Source organism: Haliotis rufescens, unplaced genomic scaffold (genome assembly GCF_023055435.1).
Source record: "Haliotis rufescens isolate VD_foot unplaced genomic scaffold, xgHalRufe1.0.p SCAF_9, whole genome shotgun sequence".
Lineage (NCBI taxonomy): Eukaryota > Metazoa > Mollusca > Gastropoda > Lepetellida > Haliotidae > Haliotis > Haliotis rufescens.
In genome coordinates, this window is record NW_025964383.1 from 36966314 (window position 1) to 36989482 (window position 23169).

General features: G+C 46.1%; 1 protein-coding gene across 1 annotated transcript in view; it reads left to right on the forward strand.

Moving 5' to 3' along the window:
- LOC124139581 overlaps positions 1-23169 on the forward strand; it is a 113737-nt gene that overhangs the window by 80296 nt on the left and 10272 nt on the right. Inside the window, exons 50-59 of the mRNA XM_046506757.2 lie at positions 10639-10833; positions 11830-11965; positions 12713-12870; positions 13466-13679; positions 14715-14794; positions 15531-15597; positions 17429-17629; positions 19321-19420; positions 21255-21384; positions 22595-22740. Of these exons, the coding sequence (XP_046362713.2) occupies positions 10639-10833; positions 11830-11965; positions 12713-12870; positions 13466-13679; positions 14715-14794; positions 15531-15597; positions 17429-17629; positions 19321-19420; positions 21255-21384; positions 22595-22740 (1427 nt within the window). The remainder of the gene's footprint in view (positions 1-10638; positions 10834-11829; positions 11966-12712; positions 12871-13465; positions 13680-14714; positions 14795-15530; positions 15598-17428; positions 17630-19320; positions 19421-21254; positions 21385-22594; positions 22741-23169) is intronic.

Consider the following 23169-nt stretch of genomic DNA (forward strand, 5'->3'; position numbering starts at 1 on the left):
CCGTAGTCACTAAGTAGTGCACGTATGATATTGTGCCTTCTGCAGGTCCGTCAACACCGTAGTCACTAAGTAGTGCCTGTATGATATTGTGCCTTCTGCAGGTCCGTCCACACCGTAGTCACTAAGTAGTGCACGTATGATATTGTGCCATCTGCAGGTCCGTCAACACCGTAGTCACTAAGTAGTGCCTGTATGATATTGTGCCTTCTGCAGGTCCGTCAACACCGTAGTCACTAAGTAGTGCCTGTATGATATTGTGCCTTCTGCAGGTCCGTCAACACCGTAGTCACTAAGTAGTGCCTGTATGATATTGTGCCTTCTGCAGGTCCATCAACACCGTAGTCACTAAGTAGTGCACGTATGATATTGTGCCTTCTGCAGGTCCGTCAACACCGTAGTCACTAAGTAGTGCCCGTATGATATTGTGCCATCTGCAGGTCCGTCAACACCGTAGTCACTAAGTAGTGCCTGTATGATATTGTGCCTTCTGCAGGTCCGTCAACACCGTAGTCACTAAGTAGTGCACGTATGATATTGTGCCTTCTGCAGGTCCGTCAACACCGTAGTCACTAAGTAGTGCCTGTATGATATTGTGCCTTCTGCAGGTCCGTCCACACCGTAGTCACTAAGTAGTGCCTGTATGATATTGTGCCTTCTGCAGGTCCGTCCACACCGTAGTCACTAAGTAGTGCACGTATGATATTGTGCCTTCTGCAGGTCCGTCAACACCGTAGTCACTAAGTAGTGCCTGTATGATATTGTGCCTTCTGCAGGTCTGTCCACACCGTAGTCACTAAGTAGTGCCTGTATGATATTGTGCCTTCTGCAGGTCCGTCAACACCGTAGTCACTAAGTAGTGCCTGTATGATATTGTGCCTTCTGCAGGTCCGTCCACACCGTAGTCACTAAGTAGTGCCTGTATGATATTGTGCCTTCTGCAGGTCCGTCCACACCGTAGTCACTAAGTAGTGCACGTATGATATTGTGCCTTCTGCAGGTCCGTCCACACCGTAGTCACTAAGTAGTGCCTGTATGATATTGTGCCTTCTGCAGGTCCGTCAACACCGTAGTCACTAAGTAGTGCACGTATGATATTGTGCCTTCTGCAGGTCCGTCAACACCGTAGTCACTAAGTAGTGCCTGTATGATATTGTGCCTTCTGCAGGTCCGTCCACACCGTAGTCACTAAGTAGTGCACGTATGATATTGTGCCATCTGCAGGTCCGTCAACACCGTAGTCACTAAGTAGTGCCTGTATGATATTGTGCCTTCTGCAGGTCCGTCAACACCGTAGTCACTAAGTAGTGCCTGTATGATATTGTGCCTTCTGCAGGTCCGTCAACACCGTAGTCACTAAGTAGTGCCTGTATGATATTGTGCCTTCTGCAGGTCCATCAACACCGTAGTCACTAAGTAGTGCACGTATGATATTGTGCCTTCTGCAGGTCCGTCAACACCGTAGTCACTAAGTAGTGCCCGTATGATATTGTGCCATCTGCAGGTCCGTCAACACCGTAGTCACTAAGTAGTGCCTGTATGATATTGTGCCTTCTGCAGGTCCGTCAACACCGTAGTCACTAAGTAGTGCACGTATGATATTGTGCCTTCTGCAGGTCCGTCAACACCGTAGTCACTAAGTAGTGCCTGTATGATATTGTGCCTTCTGCAGGTCCGTCCACACCGTAGTCACTAAGTAGTGCCTGTATGATATTGTGCCTTCTGCAGGTCCGTCCACACCGTAGTCACTAAGTAGTGCACGTATGATATTGTGCCTTCTGCAGGTCCGTCAACACCGTAGTCACTAAGTAGTGCCTGTATGATATTGTGCCTTCTGCAGGTCTGTCCACACCATAGTCACTAAGTAGTGCCTGTATGATATTGTGCCTTCTGCAGGTCCGTCAACACCGTAGTCACTAAGTAGTGCCTGTATGATATTGTGCCTTCTGCAGGTCCGTCCACACCGTAGTCACTAAGTAGTGCCTGTATGATATTGTGCCTTCTGCAGGTCCGTCCACACCGTAGTCACTAAGTAGTGCCTGTATGATATTGTGCCTTCTGCAGGTCCGTCCACACCGTAGTCACTAAGTAGTGCCTGTATGATATTGTGCCATCTGCAGGTCCGTCCACACCGTAGTCACTAAGTAGTGCCTGTATGATATTGTGCCTTCTGCAGGTCCGTCAACACCGTAGTCACTAAGTAGTGCCTGTATGATATTGTGCCTTCTGCAGGTCCGTCAACACCGTAGTCACTAAGTAGTGCCTGTATGATATTGTGCCTTCTGCAGGTCCGTCAACACCGTAGTCACTAAGTAGTGCCTGTATGATATTGTGCCTTCTGCAGGTCCGTCAACACCGTAGTCACTAAGTAGTGCCTGTATGATATTGTGCCTTCTGCAGGTCCGTCCACACCGTAGTCACTAAGTAGTGCCTGTATGATATTGTGCCTTCTGCAGGTCCGTCCACACCGTAGTCACTAAGTAGTGCCTGTATGATATTGTGCCTTCTGCAGGTCCGTCCACACCGTAGTCACTAAGTAGTGCCTGTATGATATTGTGCCTTCTGCAGGTCCGTCCACACCGTAGTCACTAAGTAGTGCCTGTATGATATTGTGCCATCTGCAGGTCCGTCAACACCGTAGTCACTAAGTAGTGCCTGTATGATATTGTGCCTTCTGCAGGTCCGTCAACACCGTAGTCACTAAGTAGTGCCTGTATGATATTGTGCCTTCTGCAGGTCCGTCAACACCGTAGTCACTAAGTAGTGCCTGTATGATATTGTGCCTTCTGCAGGTCCGTCAACACCGTAGTCACTAAGTAGTGCCTGTATGATATTGTGCCTTCTGCAGGTCCGTCCACACCGTAGTCACTAAGTAGTGCCTGTATGATATTGTGCCTTCTGCAGGTCCGTCCACACCGTAGTCACTAAGTAGTGCCTGTATGATATTGTGCCTTCTGCAGGTCCGTCCACACCGTAGTCACTAAGTAGTGCCTGTATGATATTGTGCCATCTGCAGGTCCGTCCACACCGTAGTCACTAAGTAGTGCACGTATGATATTGTGCCTTCTGCAGGTCCGTCAACACCGTAGTCACTAAGTAGTGCCTGTATGATATTGTGCCTTCTGCAGGTCCGTCAACACCGTAGTCACTAAGTAGTGCACGTATGATATTGTGCCTTCTGCAGGTCCGTCAACACCGTAGTCACTAAGTAGTGCCTGTATGATATTGTGCCTTCTGCAGGTCCGTCCACACCGTAGTCACTAAGTAGTGCACGTATGATATTGTGCCATCTGCAGGTCCGTCAACACCGTAGTCACTAAGTAGTGCCTGTATGATATTGTGCCTTCTGCAGGTCCGTCAACACCGTAGTCACTAAGTAGTGCCTGTATGATATTGTGCCTTCTGCAGGTCCGTCAACACCGTAGTCACTAAGTAGTGCATGTATGATATTGTGCCTTCTGCAGGTCCGTCAACACCGTAGTCACTAAGTAGTGCCTGTATGATATTGTGCCTTCTGCAGGTCCGTCAACACCGTAGTCACTAAGTAGTGCCTGTATGATATTGTGCCTTCTGCAGGTCCGTCAACACCGTAGTCACTAAGTAGTGCCTGTATGATATTGTGCCTTCTGCAGGTCCGTCAACACCGTAGTCACTAAGTAGTGCCTGTATGATATTGTGCCTTCTGCAGGTCCGTCAACACCGTAGTCACTAAGTAGTGCCTGTATGATATTGTGCCTTCTGCAGGTCCGTCAACACCGTAGTCACTAAGTAGTGCACGTATGATATTGTGCCTTCTGCAGGTCCGTCAACACCGTAGTCACTAAGTAGTGCACGTATGATATTGTGCCTTCTGCAGGTCCGTCAACACCGTAGTCACTAAGTAGTGCCCGTATGATATTGTGCCATCTGCAGGTCCGTCAACACCGTAGTCACTAAGTAGTGCCTGTATGATATTGTGCCTTCTGCAGGTCCGTCCACACCGTAGTCACTAAGTAGTGCACGTATGATATTGTGCCTTCTGCAGGTCCGTCAACACCGTAGTCACTAAGTAGTGCCTGTATGATATTGTGCCTTCTGCAGGTCCATCCACACCGTAGTCACTAAGTAGTGCCTGTATGATATTGTGCCTTCTGCAGGTCCGTCCACACCGTAGTCACTAAGTAGTGCCTGTATGATATTGTGCCTTCTGCAGGTCCGTCAACACCGTAGTCACTAAGTAGTGCCTGTATGATATTGTGCCTTCTGCAGGTCCGTCAACACCGTAGTCACTAAGTAGTGCACGTATGATATTGTGCCTTCTGCAGGTCCGTCAACACCGTAGTCACTAAGTAGTGCACGTATGATATTGTGCCTTCTGCAGGTCCGTCCACACCGTAGTCACTAAGTAGTGCCTGTATGATATTGTGCCTTCTGCAGGTCCGTCCACACCGTAGTCACTAAGTAGTGCACGTATGATATTGTGCCTTCTGCAGGTCCGTCAACACCGTAGTCACTAAGTAGTGCACGTATGATATTGTGCCTTCTGCAGGTCCGTCAACACCGTAGTCACTAAGTAGTGCCCGTATGATATTGTGCCATCTGCAGGTCCGTCAACACCGTAGTCACTAAGTAGTGCCTGTATGATATTGTGCCTTCTGCAGGTCCGTCAACACCGTAGTCACTAAGTAGTGCACGTATGATATTGTGCCTTCTGCAGGTCCGTCAACACCGTAGTCACTAAGTAGTGCCTGTATGATATTGTGCCTTCTGCAGGTCCGTCCACACCGTAGTCACTAAGTAGTGCCTGTATGATATTGTGCCTTCTGCAGGTCCGTCCACACCGTAGTCACTAAGTAGTGCCTGTATGATATTGTGCCTTCTGCAGGTCCGTCAACACCGTAGTCACTAAGTAGTGCCTGTATGATATTGTGCCTTCTGCAGGTCCGTCAACACCGTAGTCACTAAGTAGTGCACGTATGATATTGTGCCTTCTGCAGGTCCGTCAACACCGTAGTCACTAAGTAGTGCACGTATGATATTGTGCCTTCTGCAGGTCCGTCCACACCGTAGTCACTAAGTAGTGCCTGTATGATATTGTGCCTTCTGCAGGTCCGTCCACACCGTAGTCACTAAGTAGTGCACGTATGATATTGTGCCTTCTGCAGGTCCGTCCACACCGTAGTCACTAAGTAGTGCACGTATGATATTGTGCCTTCTGCAGGTCCGTCCACACCGTAGTCACTAAGTAGTGCACGTATGATATTGTGCCTTCTGCAGGTCCGTCAACACCGTAGTCACTAAGTAGTGCACGTATGATATTGTGCCTTCTGCAGGTCCGTCCACACCGTAGTCACTAAGTAGTGCCTGTATGATATTGTGCCTTCTGCAGGTCCGTCCACACCGTAGTCACTAAGTAGTGCCTGTATGATATTGTGCCTTCTGCAGGTCTGTCCACACCGTAGTCACTAAGTAGTGCCTGTATGATATTGTGCCTTCTGCAGGTCCGTCAACACCGTAGTCACTAAGTAGTGCCTGTATGATATTGTGCCTTCTGCAGGTCCGTCCACACCGTAGTCACTAAGTAGTGCACGTATGATATTGTGCCTTCTGCAGGTCCGTCCACACCGTAGTCACTAAGTAGTGCCTGTATGATATTGTGCCTTCTGCAGGTCCGTCCACACCGTAGTCACTAAGTAGTGCCTGTATGATATTGTGCCATCTGCAGGTCCGTCAACACCGTAGTCACTAAGTAGTGCCTGTATGATATTGTGCCTTCTGCAGGTCCGTCAACACCGTAGTCACTAAGTAGTGCCCGTATGATATTGTGCCATCTGCAGGTCCGTCAACACCATAGTCACTAAGTAGTGCATGTATGATATTGTGCCTTCTGCAGGTCCGTCAACACCGTAGTCACTAAGTAGTGCCTGTATGATATTGTGCCTTCTGCAGGTCCGTCAACACCGTAGTCACTAAGTAGTGCCTGTATGATATTGTGCCTTCTGCAGGTCCGTCAACACCGTAGTCACTAAGTAGTGCCTGTATGATATTGTGCCTTCTGCAGGTCCGTCAACACCGTAGTCATTAAGTAGTGCCTGTATGATATTGTGCCTTCTGCAGGTCCGTCAACACCGTAGTCACTAAGTAGTGCCCGTATGATATTGTGCCATCTGCAGGTCCGTCAACACCATAGTCACTAAGTAGTGCCTGTATGATATTGTGCCTTCTGCAGGTCCGTCAACACCGTAGTCACTAAGTAGTGCCTGTATGATATTGTGCCTTCTGCAGGTCCGTCAACACCGTAGTCACTAAGTAGTGCACGTATGATATTGTGCCTTCTGCAGGTCCGTCAACACCGTAGTCACTAAGTAGTGCCCGTATGATATTGTGCCATCTGCAGGTCCGTCAACACCGTAGTCACTAAGTAGTGCCTGTATGATATTGTGCCTTCTGCAGGTCCGTCCACACCGTAGTCACTAAGTAGTGCACGTATGATATTGTGCCTTCTGCAGGTCCGTCAACACCGTAGTCACTAAGTAGTGCCTGTATGATATTGTGCCTTCTGCAGGTCCGTCCACACCGTAGTCACTAAGTAGTGCCTGTATGATATTGTGCCTTCTGCAGGTCCGTCCACACCGTAGTCACTAAGTAGTGCACGTATGATATTGTGCCTTCTGCAGGTCCGTCAACACCGTAGTCACTAAGTAGTGCCTGTATGATATTGTGCCTTCTGCAGGTCCGTCAACACCGTAGTCACTAAGTAGTGCCTGTATGATATTGTGCCTTCTGCAGGTCCGTCAACACCGTAGTCACTAAGTAGTGCACGTATGATATTGTGCCTTCTGCAGGTCCGTCCACACCGTAGTCACTAAGTAGTGCCTGTATGATATTGTGCCTTCTGCAGGTCCGTCCACACCGTAGTCACTAAGTAGTGCACGTATGATATTGTGCCTTCTGCAGGTCCGTCCACACCGTAGTCACTAAGTAGTGCACGTATGATATTGTGCCTTCTGCAGGTCCGTCCACACCGTAGTCACTAAGTAGTGCCTGTATGATATTGTGCCTTCTGCAGGTCCGTCCACACCGTAGTCACTAAGTAGTGCCTGTATGATATTGTGCCTTCTGCAGGTCCGTCCACACCGTAGTCACTAAGTAGTGCCTGTATGATATTGTGCCTTCTGCAGGTCTGTCCACACCGTAGTCACTAAGTAGTGCCTGTATGATATTGTGCCTTCTGCAGGTCCGTCAACACCGTAGTCACTAAGTAGTGCCTGTATGATATTGTGCCTTCTGCAGGTCCGTCCACACCGTAGTCACTAAGTAGTGCCTGTATGATATTGTGCCTTCTGCAGGTCCGTCCACACCGTAGTCACTAAGTAGTGCCTGTATGATATTGTGCCTTCTGCAGGTCCGTCCACACCGTAGTCACTAAGTAGTGCCTGTATGATATTGTGCCATCTGCAGGTCCGTCAACACCGTAGTCACTAAGTAGTGCCTGTATGATATTGTGCCTTCTGCAGGTCCGTCAACACCGTAGTCACTAAGTAGTGCCTGTATGATATTGTGCCTTCTGCAGGTCCGTCAACACCGTAGTCACTAAGTAGTGCCTGTATGATATTGTGCCTTCTGCAGGTCCGTCAACACCGTAGTCACTAAGTAGTGCCTGTATGATATTGTGCCTTCTGCAGGTCCGTCAACACCGTAGTCACTAAGTAGTGCCTGTATGATATTGTGCCTTCTGCAGGTCCGTCCACACCATAGTCACTAAGTAGTGCACGTATGATATTGTGCCTTCTGCAGGTCCGTCCACACCGTAGTCACTAAGTAGTGCCTGTATGATATTGTGCCTTCTGCAGGTCCGTCAACACCGTAGTCACTAAGTAGTGCACGTATGATATTGTGCCTTCTGCAGGTCCGTCAACACCGTAGTCACTAAGTAGTGCCTGTATGATATTGTGCCTTCTGCAGGTCCGTCCACACCGTAGTCACTAAGTAGTGCACGTATGATATTGTGCCATCTGCAGGTCCGTCAACACCGTAGTCACTAAGTAGTGCCTGTATGATATTGTGCCTTCTGCAGGTCCGTCAACACCGTAGTCACTAAGTAGTGCCTGTATGATATTGTGCCTTCTGCAGGTCCGTCAACACCGTAGTCACTAAGTAGTGCCTGTATGATATTGTGCCTTCTGCAGGTCCGTCCACACCGTAGTCACTAAGTAGTGCCTGTATGATATTGTGCCTTCTGCAGGTCCGTCAACACCGTAGTCACTAAGTAGTGCCTGTATGATATTGTGCCTTCTGCAGGTCCGTCCACACCGTAGTCACTAAGTAGTGCCTGTATGATATTGTGCCATCTGCAGGTCCGTCCACACCGTAGTCACTAAGTAGTGCACGTATGATATTGTGCCTTCTGCAGGTCCGTCCACACCGTAGTCACTAAGTAGTGCCTGTATGATATTGTGCCTTCTGCAGGTCCGTCAACACCGTAGTCACTAAGTAGTGCACGTATGATATTGTGCCTTCTGCAGGTCCGTCAACACCGTAGTCACTAAGTAGTGCCTGTATGATATTGTGCCTTCTGCAGGTCCGTCCACACCGTAGTCACTAAGTAGTGCACGTATGATATTGTGCCATCTGCAGGTCCGTCAACACCGTAGTCACTAAGTAGTGCCTGTATGATATTGTGCCTTCTGCAGGTCCGTCAACACCGTAGTCACTAAGTAGTGCCTGTATGATATTGTGCCTTCTGCAGGTCCGTCAACACCGTAGTCACTAAGTAGTGCCTGTATGATATTGTGCCTTCTGCAGGTCCGTCAACACCGTAGTCACTAAGTAGTGCCCGTATGATATTGTGCCATCTGCAGGTCCGTCAACACCGTAGTCACTAAGTAGTGCCTGTATGATATTGTGCCTTCTGCAGGTCCGTCAACACCGTAGTCACTAAGTAGTGCCTGTATGATATTGTGCCTTCTGCAGGTCCGTCAACACCGTAGTCACTAAGTAGTGCCTGTATGATATTGTGCCTTCTGCAGGTCCGTCAACACCGTAGTCACTAAGTAGTGCCTGTATGATATTGTGCCTTCTGCAGGTCCGTCAACACCGTAGTCACTAAGTAGTGCACGTATGATATTGTGCCTTCTGCAGGTCCGTCAACACCGTAGTCACTAAGTAGTGCCTGTATGATATTGTGCCTTCTGCATGTCCGTCCACACCGTAGTCACTAAGTAGTGCACGTATGATATTGTGCCTTCTGCAGGTCCGTCAACACCGTAGTCACTAAGTAGTGCCTGTATGATATTGTGCCTTCTGCAGGTCCGTCTCCATCGTATAATACGGCAAATATGGTTCTTGAGTGTAAACCGTCCAAAGTAACCGGCACTGTTGGCATTCCAGAACAGCTCCCGCATACCCTGGTGGTGACATTGTGTGACCTGAAGCACATAAGTCATGTCCACTAAACCAAAGCACTCTGATATACGCTCATGAGACTCACCACATGGGGAGCTAGCGAAGCAGTCGGGAAAGCTCTGATTTTATTTGGCGTTCCCCTTCTGGATGTGGCGTCATCACAATAGCGACACTTGCCCATCTTTGTCCCTCGGGGTGCCTCTTATGGTAGGACGTCCGAGCGGAGAGCGGAAGGTCACATCGTACCCTGGCCACATCATACCAAAAGACATTAAGAGATGGTACTTGTTGTTACCCTGCCAGGTGCTCGTCATGAAGGGATGAACAGATTGGTCAGCTCAGAGTCAGTGTCTGAGTGGGGTATTCATGTTAAACTGCTGCATGGCATCTCAGTTGGCTAGCACTATAAATCGGCATCAGTCCGGACTACACACACACACACACACACACACACACACACACACACACACACACATGTGCATGCATGCATGCATCTCTAAATAAGTGCAGTAATTTTGGATGGTGTTAGAACCTTCACCTAAATGTTTTTCTTAACTGTTATAAAGAAGTTGTTCATCCATAAATCTTAGTACTCCAACTTGTGAATGCTTATCAAAGAAATTTTGGACGTGACATAAAACACCATTTCACCTCACCCTCACTCTCTCACTAATCATGTCTGACTTCAGTTAACATTAGAACACAGAGATATTGCTATGACAATGAAGCCATCATTCTTCTGACAGTTCCAGGTTGGAACTGGTCCCCAGTGGGTGTTACGATCATCTTACAACATCCCCAACAACTTATTCTGGGCCCACTTGCTCAAAGCAATCTAAGCGCTAAGACTATCATAAGCCTATGTTGAAGTATGGGAGTTACGATCATCTTAGCGCTAAGATCGCTTTGTGCAAGCGGGCCCTGGTCCCCATTCCTCAAAGCAATCTTAGCGCTAAGGTGATCGTAAGTCGCATACTTTAACATAGGCTTACAATCATCATAGCGCTAAGATCGCTTTGTGGAACGGGGCCCTGGAGGTGATTTAATGGATCAGTCTCGGTGACCTGGCAAAAAGCATATCAATGTACCCCAACAGCATGGATCATTGCTAATCACTGGATTACTTTAACTTGATTTACATACGGGACGCCATCATATATCTGGAACAGTAAACAACAAACAAATAACATGTTGCTATCACTTCACTCAAATCTTGATTGTTCTGCAGATGTGAATGTGAAATGTTTCTGCCTTCAGTGAAGTTGCAGTGATGCTAAGCCGAGTGTCCACTGCTGGCCTGGACAGCTGCGGCGTGAACGACACCCTCTCCTCCCTGGTGCTGTACTTGCAGGAGAGCTACACCGCCAAGTGCCAGACCACCGTCACGTGTCAGCAGGCAACGACTGATGGAAACACCTGCCTCGGCGGACTTACTGCTTCCACAACATGCCCGTGAGTTTACTGTTTATTGTCACCCACAGAGACAGTCTCTGTGGTGTAGTGGATTAAGTGTTAGCAGGACCATCTCTGTGACCTAGTGATAGAGAGCCCTACCTGGAGACCGTCTCTGTGGTGTAGTGGATTAAGTGTTAGCCAGACCACCTATGTGACCTAGTGATAGAGAGCCCTACATGGAGACCGTCTCTGTGGTGTAGTGGATTAAGTGTAAGCCAGACCACTTCTGTGACCTAGTGATAGAGAGCCCTACCTGGAGACTGTCTCTGTAGTGTAGTGGATTAAGTGTTAGCCGGACCACCTCTGTGACCTAGTGAAAGAGAGCCCTACCCGGAGACCGTCTCTGTAGTGTAGTGGATTAAGTGTTAGCCGGACCGACTCTGTGACCTAGTGATAGAAAGTCCTACCCGGAGCCCGCCTCCGTGGTGTAGTGGATTAACTGTTAGCCGGACCATCTCTGTGACCTAGTGATAGAAAGCCCTACCTGGACACCGTCTCTATGGTGTAGTGGATTAACTGTTAGCCGGACCACCTCTGTGACCTAGTGAAAGAGAGCCCTACCCGGAGACCGTCTCTGTAGTGTAGTGGATTAAGTGTTAGCCGGACCGACTCTGTGACCTAGTGATAGAAAGTCCTACCCGGAGCCCGCCTCCGTGGTGTAGTGGATTAATTGTCAGCCAGACAACCAGTAATAGAGTGCCCAACACTGAAGTGTGGGGAGTGGTTCAAGATCAGACGTATCATACAAAAGACATTAAAAGATGGTATTCCTTGTTACCATCACTGGTGGGGTATCCATGTTATTTCTGTGTGGTATCTCAGTGTTGTAGCACTTTCAATATGAATAAGTACACACAGCCACAATGACAGACAGATTGGCTTGACCTCGCACACACACATGCACACATGCACACACACGCACACGCACACACGCACACACACACACCTGCTGAATCATGGACACAAACTGAATCTTTCCTTGTGTGTTTCCAGTGAACTCCAGCAAGTGCAGGCGTGCCTAGGCAAGGCTATAGGACAATGCCCCACTTCCTCTACTGCATTGATGGCCACATTTACAACCAACCTGGCCAAAATGACAACTGCGTGTGAACGCTTTCCGGTCATCACAGTAAGTATTTTTTCAAACCACTGTCTCGTGTATGGCTTAACCTACAAGAGGACGAGTGATGTTATCTGTATTACTACTGCAAAAAATGATGTATTCTTCTTTAGGCTGCATTACCATCATTTACCGATACGGTAATCAGAATAATGTATTGTCGCAAGTCTAACTTCAACCTCTGTTAAATACAAATGCAAGCAGAGGTCCATCTAGACCGGCTGAGAGGCCAATGGCGCAGTCGGGTAGCCTGGTGGTTAAAGCGCTCGCTGATCATGCCGAAGACCCGGGTTCGATTCCCGACATTGGTACAATGTGTGAAGCTCATTTCTGGTGTCCCCCGCCGTGATATTGCTGGAATATTGCTAAAAGCGGCGTAAAACCATCCTCGCTCACTCAAGTGGAATTGAAACATATTGGATGTTCATATAGTTATATCTAATGTTATGGCTTTGTTGAGGTATCTTGTATATCACTTATAACAGGACCTATAAAGACGAAGAACCTTTAAGCTTAGTTTAACATTATTGCCCTGAATGTTACAATACCTCAAAATATTGGAAAATAACAAAATAATGATGTCTTTTTCCCAATTTGCCTGCCAAGGGCACTTGGTGTAGCATCCTAGTTAAATCCCTGCCAGGACTGTCTTTGAAATAAAACTTGCTTGCAAATCACAAAATTGGTAAGTAGTAAGTTGAAGTTGTGTGTGAATGTCACTATGGAGACTGGTGTTGATGTTGACTTGTGTCCCAGCATTCCTTGAGCCCCGACAACACCATCTACCTGGCAGAAGGCGGACCCTCGGTCAAGTTGACTCTGCAGGACCTTGACTTTACAGCAGCCTTCGGGGCAAGTGGGGGTGAAATCAGACTCAAGATCCAATTTGACATTGACGCCAGCACTGTTCCAAGGTGAGAATGTGGCACATGAGATAAATTTAGGAAACGGCTTGAACACACGTTGTGGGAAGAATTCAAGTCCTACGGTGGAGGACACGGTGCACATGGACCTCAAGCTCTATGTATTTCATATGTGTGCCACATCGATACATGGACCGTCACTTCAACCTCAACTCTGATGTTATCGGCTGTATGGATAGTTCAGGCTCATGGGTTCAGTTGTCTGATGAAGATGTTTCTAGTGTTCAGCAGTATATTGCAAGTCATTCAAACAACTGATTTGAGTTGTTTTTTTAATATTTGTGTTACATTTGCCGAAATAAGCTCCTTAATAAGAAGTCTGACTTCTGCGTAACACAGCATACAAATTACAATAATTAATAAACTTAATTTAGCATTCACTGAAAAACTTAGTTAAATATAAATTTTGGGATAGAAATCATTTTACGATATTTGAAGCTGTATGAGCTGTTATTTTTGTTATGATCCTTTGAACGTTCATCTTGAGTGCCATACAGTCTCTACTGAGATACTACTTTCCTAATAAAAACTTATTGTTATGTAACTTTTACACAACTAATTTGTTGCCATGGCTACTGCATTTCAGGTGCCCAGATGATGTTGAAATCCAACAAGTTGTGTCTGATAAATGTCAGATTGTCATCGATGACTCCAACAATGATGAGAAGAGCTTTGAGATATCGCCAGTGCTTGACAACCGCATTGATGGCTACCGGCAGCTCACTGCAACCGTTACCATGGAGAAATGGGCTGGAGCGACACCATCTCTCACAGCAACTCAGACGCTGGCTACGTTCAATGTAAGCAACACTATAGACCCCCTTCAATAACAATCAGGAAAAGAGGTAGTAGCTTTGTGGTTAAGGTTCTTGCTCATCACACCAAAGACCAGGTTTTATTCCAATATGGTTATTATGGTGATCATGTTTTTTATCAAACCAACTCTGTATTCACGAAAGTGAAACCCATTCTTACAAACCGCCACCGTGGTAGAATGTCTGCCTTGAGAGTGGAAGGTCCGGGGTTCGATTACTGGCCAAGACATACAAAAAGATGTGAAAAGATGGTACTTGTTGTTACCCAGTCTGGCACTCGTCTTTAAGGGGCTAAAACAAGCACTGGTCGGCTTGGGGTATACTGTGTCTGAGTGGGTTTTTTGTGTTAAACTGCATCGTACACACACACACACAAAACACACACACACACACACACACACACACACACACACACACACACACACACACACACACACACACACACACACACACACAAAACACACACACACACAAAACACACACACAAAACACACACACACACACACACACAAAACACACACACACACACAACACACACACACACACACACACACACACAAAACACACACACACACACAAAAAAAACACACACATAAAAAAACACACACAGAGACACAAACACACACACACAAATATACACACAAACACACACACTCACTCAAACACACACACACGCACACACACATATCTATATAAGTGCATTAATCTTGGATGTGACTTTAAAGCCTATTTCACCCCACCACACCTCACCAGTCTTACAGTAGAGATGTGCATGGGTGTTCAAACAGATGAAACATTGAAAGTAAATTCTTCTCTACCTGCCTGTGCGTAAAATAGTTGCTAACCTTGACCTTGATGTTTCATCTTACTTGAACCTCAAGGTCAAGGTTGTTGACTTTTTTCTGTGCCCTCCAAATGTCAAAATGACAGTACAGGTTGCCAATGCAGATCTATCATGATGTCATCATGTTGAGCGTCTGATGATGGACTTAAAGCTGAGGTTGACGTGTATTGTTGTAGATCATGGTGCAGGACCGTGATGTGAAGTCGGCCATCTGCTCCTCCATCAATGATCCCCACTTCAACACCTTTGACGGCAGGTCAGTATGGGATGCTTTACTTATTTCATTGACTGCCCCGTAATCTGCGGACCTGGGTCAGACAAGGTCCTTGGTACTCTGACTCCAAAAATATAAATGCAAAAATTACAGCAGGGCTGTTTTATTCCAGAAACCAGACATAAACATGTTAAAACATCGTATCCTAATGGCATGGTCTGTTGCTCATAATCTCAACCACTGGTTTGTCCAAGGCATGGTTATTTACAGGTCACCACGACATAGCATGAATATTGTTGACTGCAGCATAAAACAAACGAACAGCAACTGCCATGTTAACTGACTCCTTACTTCACATGGTTGCTTGTTGAGACGGCAAACATGTTATCTGAAGTGCCGGGTCATGCTCAGCAAAGTTGTCTACCTTTGCCATGCAAGAATCTGCCGGTTATGATCACACGCGCTGACTTGGTTGATGCATGTCATCGACCCCAATTGTCATGATATTAATCACTGGATTGTCTGGTCCAGACTTGATTATTTACAGACCGCCGTCATATAGCTGGAATATTGCAGAGTGCGGCGAAACAAATAAACAAATTCTATATTTTAATACTAATCAACTGTGCAATATGAATTTCCCTTGGGATCATAAAATTCTTATTTTCCTTTATCTTATGTTATCCTGTATATATCTAGGGTATAACTGCCATATCACACCTAAACTACATAAGGAAACATGTTACAAGTATGTTTCACAAACAATGTTGTTTTTCAGGATGTTTAACTACATGGGCCTTGGGACCTTCCTCATGTACGAAACCAGCAGCCCCATTAAACTACAGGTAGGCCATGACTGAGCAGGTCTGTGCTGTAAGGATTGACTCTACATGAGACCTAATTTGGATTTGGGGTTAGAACCCGTCCCCAGCAGCCTATGCTGTTGTACAAGGCGGCTATGGACTATGTCGGGAGACTCGGAGACTCGGTTCATATAAACCCATGTGGATTCCGGGTTAGAACCCGTCCCCTGCTGTCTATGCTGTTGTACGAGGTGACTTATGGACCATGTCGGGAGACTCGGTTCATATAAACCCATGTGGATTCCGGGTTAGAACCCGTCCCCTGCTGTCTATGCTGTTGTACGAGGTGACTTATGGACCATGTCGGGAGACTCGGTTCATATAAACCCATGTGGATTCCGGGTTAGAACCCGTCCCCTGCTGTCTATGCTGTTGTACGAGGTGACTTATGGACCATGTCGGGAGACTCGGTTCATATAAACCCATGTGGATTCCGGGTTAGAACCCGTCCCCTGCTGTCTATGCTGTTGTACGAGGTGACTTATGGACCATGTCGGGAGACTCGGTTCATATAAACCCATGTGGATTCCGGGTTAGAACCCGTCCCCTGCTGTCTATGCTGTTGTACGAGGTGACTTATGGACCATGTCGGGAGACTCGGTTCATATAAACCCATGTGGATTCCGGGTTAGAACCCGTCCCCAGTAGCCTATGTTGTTTGTACAAGGTGACTTATGGACTATGTCGGGAAACTCGGTCCATATAAACCCATGTGGATTCGGGGTTAGAACCCGTCCCCAGTAGCCTATGCTGTTGTACGAGGTGACTAATGGACTATGTCGGGAGACTCGGTTCATATAAACCCATGTGGATTCTGGGTTAGAACCCGTCCCCAGTAGCCTATGCTGTTGTACAAGGTGACTTATGGACTATGTCGGGAGACTCGGTTCATATAAACCCATGTGGATTCGGGTTAGAACCCGTCCCCAGTAGCCTATGCTGTTGTACAAGGTGACTTATGGACTATGTCGGGAGACTCGGTTCATATAAACCCATGTGGATTTGGGGTTAGAACCCGTCCCCAGCAGCCTATGCTGTTGTACAAGGTTACTTATGGACTATGTCGGGAGACTCGGTTCATATAAACCCATGTGGATTCGGGGTTAGAACCCGTCCCCAGCAGCCTATGCTGTTGTACAAGGTGACTTATGGATTATGTCGGGAGACTCGGTTCATATAAACCAATGTGGATTCGGGGTTAGAACCCGTCCCCAGCAGCCTATGCTGTTGTACGAGGTGACTTATGGACTATGTCGGGAGACTCGGTTCATATAAACCCATGTGGATTCGGGGTTAGAACCTGTCCCCTGCTGTCTATGCTGCTGTACAAGGTGACTTATGGACTATGCACTCAGACTCGGAGACTGAGTATATATAAACTATATATATAAACTAGCTGCAGTAACCATATCCCTTAAAGTGAATCTGATATTGACTTGTCAGTACACAGAGCTGAGGACTGTCCCATCGTGTTGCCTGATAGATTCCTGATTCAGAGCATACCGCAGCCAGTTGATAACACGTTGCAGCATAAAACAAACAAACAAAAAGATGATAGATAATTTTGTCAAGCAAAGATTATATATACAGTAGACTATGGTTATAACGAACTCAAATCGACCACTAATTGTAGTTCATTATAACCATAGTTCGTTATAAGCATATATACAGCATATTTACAGTAAATGGACAGGACAAAAAAAACAGTTCGTTATATCCATCAGTTCCTTACAAGTGTGTTCGTTATAAACGTAGTTTTCTGTATCATGTTGTAACATGTCTAATGTTACTCTGTGTCATCCGGCGCCGTCAGGTTCAGACCAAGTTCCAGATCTGCGGCAATGGTGGTAGTTGCAACTGTGCCGTTCGCATCCGCGTCGACAACGATGTCATCGAGTTTGACAGCTGCAGTACCTCCAGCGGCTTCACCCCACTCAACGTCAACATCAAGAAGAGTGGGGATTTCACCAAGGCTGTGAAGATCCTGAAGTCTGCGGACTCCAAGACCTACCAGGTGAGTGGGCTTTAACTCCGCTGAACAGAAAGTCAGTTATGTCAGAATTTCAGCATGTTGGTTTAGTGTGGGAGAAGGTCTGAAGGGATGCAGGTCTTGGATGTTTACCACTTTGGGTGAGTGAGTGAGTGAGTTTGGTTTTACGCCGCTTTTAGCAATATTCCAGCAATATCACGGCGGGGGACACCAGAAATGGGCTTCACACATTGTACCCATGTCAGGAATCGAACCCGGGTCTTCGGCATGACGAGTGAACGCTTTAACCACTAGGCTACCCGACCGCCCCTTTACCACTTTGAGGAAACCCTTTGACACGAGTATGGTGCTAACACACCATGGATCATGGTCAGGGCAGAACTGGTTTTTGAACCCATATCCTGGTCCAGTTGAGGGATGTGATCCAAGTAGCTATTTATTGTCCATCGGAAATTGTCGTTTATTAGCCAAATATTAGTCAATTTATATTAATATTGTTGAAAACATGTTACCTATTGATTTTGAGTTAAGTGTTTGGTGATAAATCAACCTAATTATATGTTGTAATGGAGGGGGGCCCGTGAAGATCCGGGCTGGAATTGGTCTTCAGCAACCCATGCTTGCCCTAAAGGTGACTATGCTTGTCATAAGAGGCGACTAACGGGATCGGGTAGTTAGACTCGCTGACTTGGTTGATGCATGTCATCATATCCCAATTGCGTGGATCGATGCTCATGATGTCAATGACTGGATTGTCTGGTCCAGACTCGATTATTTACAGACTGCCGGCATACAGCTGGAATATTGCTGAGTGTGGCATTAAACAACAAACAAACAAAATTAAGCGTATGCACTCGTTCAGCCTACTTGGATCCATGGATGCCCTCAAATGTTTAGGTACGTCAGTGTGTTGTGGGTGCGAATGTGAATCACCTGGACAATATAATACCCATAGGCTCATTCACGATCCCCTTTCCCTCATGGGGTTTATCAGCCTACGAGGCCATGCTGCATGTGTTTGGTCAGACAGTTATATTGAAGTACCGTTTTCGACGTAATAAGCGCCCAGGGCGCTCTCAAAATTAGAAATAGGGGGCTCTTATTAGAATATTATTTTGGTGGAAAAAAACAGAGTTGAAAGATACATTTTGTGGTTTATGCTGACAGCCTGAAATGTTTATATAAGAGAGATAGATTTGCCCATAATTAAGGGTGCATATAACACACAAGTGCGTATTATACACAAATAAATAAGTCTTGTGTACATTGATCAATCGGAAGGGGTGCTAATTGGTATTGTTCAATAGCCAATATTTTAGCAAATATCGCCGTGGGCGCTTATAAGAGCGGGGCGCTTATTACGTCGAATACAGTATATGTATACTCCTGCTGATGAAGTACAGGATTACATCATCCTCAAGGACGATACCATGTCACCCACAGAGTGGGGTTGCTAGCCAACGTTTACCATGTGGGTCACAAACGTGATGTGCTTTATGTCACAATGCAAACATGGGCACCAAGGCTTGCTCCATTGTCAGAATCAAATTGTTCCAGCCTCGGCACGGTGGATGTGTTTGGTTGATACAAAGAATAACCACCCATGGAAACAATGTACATTACGCACCTAAGTCGTATATTTTTACCTGTGTCGTCATAGTTATTTCCATATCTTTCCATTACTAGTTTACTTGACTCTTTGATGTTTATTTCAGGTTGTCATAGCAACTGGCCAGATCGTGAAAGTGCGGTCAAGCGATGGTCTCCTGAACACGTGGATCTTGGCCTCAGCCAATGATAGGGGCAACACTCGAGGTGGGTGGAGGTCTGAGGAGTTATAACCCTAAAAACACGTTTCCAGGAAGCCAGCTGATGCTGAATTCTTTGTCACTGCATGAAAATATTGAGTAATATTGTATTTTTTAAACCACCTACTGTATATGTTAGGGGCATGTTACAAAAAATGAGTGTCTTTTGATATCAAATATTTCAATATCAGTGATAAAATTTTAAAACTGTGAGGTTCGACTACTGTTGATATATTTGATATCAAAAGATACTCATGTGGGATTTTACAGCAAACCAGCTTCAGTCTCAGAGAGATTAGGTATGTCATTTGACATCACAGGGGTCTGCAAAGTATTGTGTTACAAATTCCTGTAATGCTAGATGCATGATATATGGGTGAATCCTGCAATGCTAGACATACTGGTAAATCCTGTGATGCTAGACATACTGGTGAATCCTGTGATGCTAGACATACTTGTGAATCCTGTGATGCTAGACATACTGGTGAATCCTGTGATGCTAGACATACTGGTGAATCCTGCAATGCTAGACATACTTGTGAATCCTGCAATGCTAGACATACTGGTGAATCCTGCAATGCTAGACATACTGGTGAATCCTGTGATGCTAGACATACTGGTAAATCCTGTGATGCTAGACATACTGGTGAATCCTGCAATGCTAGACATACTTGTGAATCCTGCAATGCTAGACATACTGGTAAATCCTGCAATGCTAGACATACTGGTGAATCCTGCAATGCTAGACATACTGGTGAATCCTGCAATGCTAGACATACTGGTGAATCCTGTGATGCTAGACATACTGGTGAATCCTGTGATGCTAGACATACTGGTGAATCCTGCAATGCTAGACATACTTGTGAATCCTGCAATGCTAGACATACTGGTGAATCCTGCAATGCTAGACATACTGGTGAATCCTGTGATGCTAGACATACTGGTGAATCCTGTGATGCTAGACATACTGGTAAATCCTGTGATGCTAGACATACTGGTGAATCCTGTGATGCTAGACATACTGGTGAATCCTGTGATGCTAGACATACTGGTGAATCCTGCAATGCTAGACATACTGGTGAATCCTGTGATGCTGGACATACTGGTGAATCCTGTGATGCTAGACATACTGGTAAATCCTGTGATGCTAGACATACTGGTGAATCCTGTGATGCTAGACATACTTGTGAATCCTGCAATGCTAGACATGCTGGTGAATCCTGTGATGCTAGACTTACTGGTGAATCCTGTGATGCTAGACTTACTGGTGAATCCTGCAATGCAAGACATACTGGTAAATCCTGTGATGCTAGACATACTTGTGAATCCTGTGATGTTAGACATACTGGTAAATCCTGTGATGCTAGACATACTGGTGAATCCTGCAATGCTAGACATACTGGTGAATCCTGTGATGCTAGACATACTGGTGAATCCTGTGATGCTAGACATACTGGTGAATCCTGCAATGCTAGACATACTGGTGAATCCTGCAATGCTAGACATACTGGTGAATCCTGTGATGCTAGACATACTGGTGAATCCTGTGATGCTAGACTTACTGGTGAATCCTGTGATGCTAGACATACTGGTGAATCCTGCAATGCTAGACATACTGGTGAATCCTGTGATGCTAGACAAACTGGTGGATCCTGCAATGCTAGACATACTGGTGAATCCTGCAATGCTAGACATACTGGTAAATCCTGTGATGCTAGACATACTGGTAAATCCTGTGATGCTAGACATACTGGTAAATCCTGTGATGCTAGACTTACATGTGAATTCTGTGATGCTAGACAGTTCCACACTTGACATTGCTTGATGTACATCTACTGTAGGTCTGTGTGGATCGTTCGACGGTGACCGGTACAATGACCTGACCCTGCCCGATGGCTCCCTGTACGAGGTGGCGGAGGGAGACATGACATACGGCACTCTCACACCCAACAACTACACCTGGCAGTGGAGGTGAGTCGCTCAGCTGAGTTTACTGCTGAACAACTTAACAAACATCATGACGATTTAACCAGCGAGTCTGCATAGTCCATGCCGCGAGTGAGGTGGAATGTATTCTTGTCGGCCATTTGATTGTGTTACCGGCAATGCATGTGTCGAGTTGATGTGCCATGAACTCCACAACAGCTCTGTTCAATTGAAATGCATTCTTCCGTTGCACATGGAATTCCTGAATTCCAAAAGGTAATATTCACACAGAAAAGGTAAACATGAGAATAGTACTGTGTGGTGTTATTTCTCAGAAAATAACAATAAACTTGTTTATTGTCGAGTAAGTAACTTTAACTCCTGACCATCTGACATGCATATTTTCAAAACTGTCCGTACATCAGCAAAATAGGTAGTCTCAGACTGGTTATTTTCAATAATTCTGGTTCTACCCAGAAGTAATTTGACATGAATGTGTAAAAGAAGTAATCTAATCTATGTCCAAAAGATTCTGGCATCTCTGGGACACATGAATGTAGAATGCTCAGGCCCCAGGATACAACACGCCTATATACTAGGTGATATGGCTAGATCCGGGAAGATCCGGGGTAGAATAGGTCTTCAGCAACCCATGCTTGCCGTAAAAGGCGACTATGCTTGTCGTAAGAGGCGACTAACGGGATCGGGTGGTCAGGCTCGCTGACTTGGTTGATGCATGTCATCGTATCCCAATTGCATAGATGTTATTGTTTAACGCCGCACTCAGCAATATTCCAGCTATATGACAGTGGTCTGTAAATAATCGAGTCTGGACCAGACAATCCAGTGATTGATATTATGAGCATTGATCCACGCAATTGAGATCGATGACAAGTCAGCGAGCCTGACCACCCGATCCCGTTAGTCGCCACTTTTACGACAAGCATGGGTTGCTGAAGACCTATTCTACCCCGGGTCTTCACGGGTCCAAGACTGCTGTTTTAAGTGAACATGCAGCTTCAGTTACCTTCAGTGTAAGCATGACCAGATCGTTTTATAGATGTACCTAATTACTCTTTGCCAGGAGTCCGGTAAAACAACTAAAAATTGGACAATTTGTACCTAACTCTTGACACTACAATGGGTACCCGAGGAGGGTCAGGTAATATGGCATCGTGTACCCAGGTTGTAAATTGCTACTCCTCCAGCCCTAACCTCTACTCACATGACTGAACTAACTGTTTCCTCCTCACAGAGTTGTTGCTGGTTCAGAGGACGACATCAGCAGCGGCGTCCAGGGAAATGTGTCCGACACCATTTTGCCCACCACCTGCAGCTCATGCGGCGCTACTGCAGCCTGCGACATGTTCGCACGCTCCCAGACCTGCGGCCTCATCAGAAGTGAGTATGTGTGCAGCGTGGTATCCTGTGGGAATAAAGTGAGTCGGTTGAATGATATCGGCAGTTACCGGCATGTCAGAGTCAGATTGGAGGAAACCCACGTGCAGGTCTTCGATGTTTACTAGTTCGGTGCCATACACTAGCAGTGGTCATTTGTCATCACTTGCCCCTTTCCGTAACCTGCAAGAACATTCGTCCCCTCTATCGTTGAATGTTATGTGTGAAAATATGACCAATCAGAATGCATGTATGACTTTAAGTACTTCGGTCAAAGAATCCCTCAGGAATAATTTTTTATTTTACATGTCTTGCATTTAAAATTATACCCAACATACAGTTAAATGTGATTTAATCTAGGAACTGACAAGATATTTAACTATGCCCATTAGCGCTTAGAAGGAACCCAGTTTCAAAAATGGCCTCGAGAAG